This window comes from Capsicum annuum, chromosome 12, assembly GCF_002878395.1.
Source record: "Capsicum annuum cultivar UCD-10X-F1 chromosome 12, UCD10Xv1.1, whole genome shotgun sequence".
Taxonomy (NCBI): Eukaryota; Viridiplantae; Streptophyta; class Magnoliopsida; order Solanales; family Solanaceae; genus Capsicum; species Capsicum annuum.
The window spans coordinates 66,744,126-66,749,102 of NC_061122.1; the positions used below are offsets into that span (position 1 = coordinate 66,744,126).

Consider the following 4,977-nt stretch of genomic DNA (forward strand, 5'->3'; position numbering starts at 1 on the left):
AGTCTAAAATAAGGCTCTCGAAGCATCAAAAACCACAATATCGCATAAATGATAAGAAAATGCATCAGAAAATATGTCAATTACTCCCACACCCCAGAAATACCATAATACCACTACGGAGAGGGTTAAAATAGTCAAATTATATAAAATCACAAATTTCCTATATTTCATTAAATTTTTAGATCGTTACAGGAATCCTTCTTAAGAACTCTTGACAGGTACGACTTTTCTGGTGGATTCTGAATTGTTGTGTTTTTAGTTATTTACATTTGGGTTTGTTTGATTTTGTTATGGTGAGATGATATGTCACAAATCAATTTGACTCGAGCCTAATCTTCTAATCGCATTGCTTTATGACTATTTGACCTTTTAGAAATTTTGTTTCTATTTTTGCATCTCAAATTGGGTTGTCAGCAGTAAGTTACACCTCTTCCTAATACCACTCTAGGTTGGGTCAATTTTATGATTTGTTGAATTCAAACTTAGTGGTAATATAGGATAATTAATTCTTAAGTCCTAGAATTTCATGAATTAAGTCATTTGGTTGCTTTGTTTGGTTCGTTTTCTTTTGTTTGTTGGGTTGTTCTCAGCTTTGGTCCTTTGTCTATAATCATTTGCCATGTTTTAACATGAAATAGTTAATTGTTTGAATTGCATATAGAGAAATCTCTTTTTTAGTTACTCTCTCCGTTTAAAACAGAATGATCTAATTTGACTTGATACAGAGTTTAATAAATTGAGAAAAACTTTTGCCATATCATCAAAATATACATAAATTACCAATTATACCCTTAACTTCAGAAGAATAATTTTTAAATAAATTGTATAGAAAGAAGCAAAAGGCAAGTGACAGGTGTCCACTAATATTAAATGTGTCCATTTCAAAAAACAAGTGGTCAAAGAAGTGCACTTGATGACACGCCTAACTTTTTCTTTAATTACAGTAACAATTAAATGCATCCATTCTTTTTTCTCATTCTTAACGCAAACTAGGAGTACACTCATTTGAATGTTAATCTCTTCTCTCCTTAGTTGAAGAAAAAAAAACATGGCTAATGAAGTTGTGTTTAATTTTTTTCAGCAATTACGGGTTTTTCTTTTCAATTTCTTCTACTCCATTCTTGATTACAGAGTAAATAGGAGTACTTTTGCTACTGTATTTGTTTGATTATATCAGTCTCTAATGGGATTGATTTTTGTAAAAGAATTTACTCCCAAATATATCCCACTTGTATATGATAATGATGGAATACTTTTTTAAAAAAGAAATCACTCCTAATTTCTCATAGCCTCCAGTAATAAAATGTATTGGGCGGTAAATTTTCATTTCCCTCCATGGCTCCAAAATCTCTTACTATTGCTTTCAATTTACTGATCACAATAAAATTGCAATATGTATTTATAAAGATGTTGAGACTTTATTTCTTACATATTGTTCTCTATACTTCTATTGCATACTATCTCCATTTCTGTTCTAATTTCCTATAAGGATGTCATAAATATAAAAACAATGAATTCACAATTAGATTCAATTACTGAAAATTCAAGACTAAAATATAAGGACCGTCAAGCTATTGGTGAATGACTTTTGAAAGAAAGCAAAGTTGGGCATCTCAGACATGGATCAGTAAAGCAAGCTGCACAGTTATTTCACACTTCAGAAAGTACGATGAAATGAATTTGGAGACAAATATAGTTATCTCTTTCTAATGGCATGGCGATAGATCATTTATCAAAACTTGCGGGTAAAGTTGAGAGAAAACGAATTCAAATTGATATTAATCAAATAAAGGAAACTCCTCTTTATCGTCGAACGAATATTCGATCTTTAGCTTGTGCCATTGATGCGTCGACATCAACTCTTTTTCGACGTATCAAAGATGGTGCAATGAGGGCGCACATAAACGCTATAAAGCCTCATTGGACGGAGAAAAATAAAAAGGTACGAGTCGAGTTTTGTTTATCAATACTTGATCCGGATACACTTCATTCGAATCCAAAATTTTCAAATATGTTTAATTACGTTCACATAGATGAAAAATAGTTTTTTCTATCAAAGAAATGTGAAAGGTACTATCTCATCCCAGAAGAACTAGAATCTAATCCATATAGATCATGTAAAAGTAAGAATTTTATTACCAAAGTGATGTTCATGGCTGCTGTCGCACGTCCCAGATTTGATCAAAATGGATTTAAGTTGTTTTCAGGAAAAATAGGAATTTTTCCTTTTGTTGTAAAAGAGGCAGCTAAGTGGAATAGCAAAAATCAAGTTACCGGGACTTTGGAAACGAAGCCTATATTATCTGTGACTAAAGATATAACTAGGGCTTGCTTGATCGCAAAAATTCTTTCCGCAATTAAATCAAAATGGCTAGTTTCAGAGTCAAATACTCCCATTTTTATTCAACAAGACAATGTAAGATCTCATATTGATGTAAATGATATGGAATTTAACGAAGCTGCTCGAGAAGATGGATTTGATATTCGACTGTGCTTTCAACCTTCTAATAGTCTAGATTTAAATGTCTTTGATCTTGGATTCTTTAGAGTCATTCAATACCAAAAGACTCCTATAAATATTGATGAGTCGATAATTGCAGTTGAAATTTTTTAAATTAAATGAGAGTGGAGCGACTCAATCACGTGTTTTTAACTTTGCAATCTTGCATGATTGATTTTATGAAAGCTAAAGGCGGGAACAGCTATATAGTGTCTCACTTGATGAAAGAAAGATTAGAACGAAAAGGAAGTCTTTCGGTTCAACTTTGTTGTGATATTGATGTTGTCAATGAAGCTAATGATTTCCTCTAAATGTGATATGGGATATATGTATGTCAATCCTAGTAGGAGTACAATCTATTTTTAAAGTTTACTGATTTTCCCTTTTGTAGCCTTGAGCATCTTGCATCTTTTTTGTATAAACTCCTACTACTTGTAAATGACCTCTTCTTGGTATTAGCTCCTGGATGTAGATGATCTCTCTTTTTTTGTGTAGTGCTCATAAATTCCTATATGTAGATGACTTTGTTTTGGGATAAACTCCTATATATTGATGGTTTTTTTTCTTGTATAAAGTCCTAAATTTAAAGTTGTGCGTGAAAAGATTGTGCATATGAGTATTACTCTGTTCTTTAATGTCCTTATATATACTCTTTTTTTTTGTACTAATTCAATTGTGATCGACGCTTAATATAAGCAACACTGCTAAGAATATTCTTTGTTGAAACTATATGTTGCAACTGGCCAAGAAAAGAGAATTGCACTGGAAAAAAGGGAAAGCATAAAATTTAGGAAAAGAATAAAAAACTAAGAAAAAGTTAAAGTGACAACATTAATGTGATTTGACGGGTTGCATATTTTGAAATTTCTGTTGAATTTTCTATTCATTAAAAAAAAATTAACCTGACATATTTCTATGTTAGTGGGTCTATGTTTGGTGAATATGGAAAATGATAGCAAGGGTATTATTGGAATTTCAAAAGTTTGAGGTTGTCAAAAAGGAAAAGAGGTCATTCTTTTTTAAACAGCCCAAAAAAAAAAGTAGATCATTCTTTTTAAAACGGAAGAAATATTTATTATCATTACTTTATGGTTTATATTTTATCTAATTCTTTCCTTAAGTCTAATATCTATGCTATTCCACAATATTTATTCCAAATGCCTATTTATAAACCCTTTTTGATTACTCCAGTTGATTTACATAGGGTGTTTGATTTATATGAAAGTATTTTTGAATTTCTCTTTTGTTGGTTGTGGTCATTTCCATTGTATTAATCCTTATTTTTATTTTCTTTGCATGAAAAATTTACCGGAGTCTACTTACACTCCCATTACCTTTGCATTCGAGCATTATCGATTCAAGCCTCCACCAAAGTCCAAAATGGACTAACACATGAAGAAACGAGATTGATATATGCAGATATAAATTAGTGTACAGCAGCAAGTGAAGGCAAGGAATGAAGATACCAGTTTTATACACTGATATACAGTGTGTACACAAAAACGCTGCAGTAGCAAGGCTGATATACAGTCAGTATACAGGTGATATACATAGCTAAAAATGAACCAAAAAGGGTCCATTAAAGTAGGCCCGAAGGCTGTCCGATTTAAAGTGGGCTAGAAAGGGGCCCAAATCTCCACTTTTCTTCCTTATTTGCTTGTAGTTAATTTAATTACTTGTTTGTTTGTTTGTAATTTAATTTAATCTAGATGAATCCTTGGAAAGCAAATTATATTGAAATTATTCATTAATGTTGGTTATTTAATATTTTTAATATTTTTAATTTTTAATTTTTAATTTTTAATTTTTAATTCCTTTATTTTAGACAAACTTATGTTTGAGGAATTAGTTGACGATCTACTTATATCCTTTCATAGTTATTATCGACTCAAAATCCATGTTTAAGAAGTTGGATTAATTCTTTAGCCTAAAGTCTTAATTCGGATAAACTTATTGTAGTTAGAATTATTTTGAAACTTTTGATGCTTAGCTCATTTTATCATTTAGAATAAATTAAATGGATTAGTATCAAATAAACTCTATTGTTTTGAAATAAGGTTTTTAAAATAAATTCATAAATTTTAAGAAGATTTTTCAAATAACTTAAAGAACTTTTTTGGTTAAACTTAACCAAATAAGTTTAATCCGTCGAGAACCACACTTTGTGGATTTTCGAAAGTGCCTAACACCTTTCTTTCGAATTTACTTGAAATCCTATGTAGACTCTAGTTATTTTCAAAAGGTTTTCTTTCAAAATTACTTTTAAATGGTTTCTTAAATTTCTTAAAATTAAGTGGGGATTCTAAATTATTTTTCAAAAATAAAATAAAAAATAGACTTCTCTTATTTTTCGCCACGAAGCCATGAAACATTTTTTACTTTTCAAAAATGGATCATAATAGAATGAAGACTTTTCTAGGGATTCATCTTGATTCTAACCATAAGGATTTTATGTGTTTGGCTAATTTTTGTATTAA

At 30.3% G+C, this 4,977-nt stretch overlaps 1 protein-coding gene across 1 annotated transcript; it reads left to right on the plus strand.

Moving 5' to 3' along the window:
• The first annotated feature begins 1,714 nt into the window (after positions 1-1,714).
• On the plus strand, positions 1,715-2,614 carry LOC107849212. Its single transcript, XM_016693849.1, has 2 exons — positions 1,715-1,942; positions 2,060-2,614. The coding sequence occupies exons 1-2, from the start codon at positions 1,715-1,717 to the stop codon at positions 2,612-2,614; spliced, it is 783 nt and encodes a 260-aa protein (XP_016549335.1).
• The last annotated feature ends 2,363 nt before the right edge of the window (positions 2,615-4,977 follow it).

Coding starts and splice junctions, on each gene's coding strand:
- LOC107849212 (XM_016693849.1), top strand. CDS start 1,715: ATGGCGATAGATCATTTATCAAAACTTGCGGGTAAAGTTGAGAGAAAA. Junction 1,943..2,059: donor GGACGGAGAAAAATAAAAAG/GTACGAGTCGAG, acceptor TTTCTATCAAAG/AAATGTGAAAGGTACTATCT.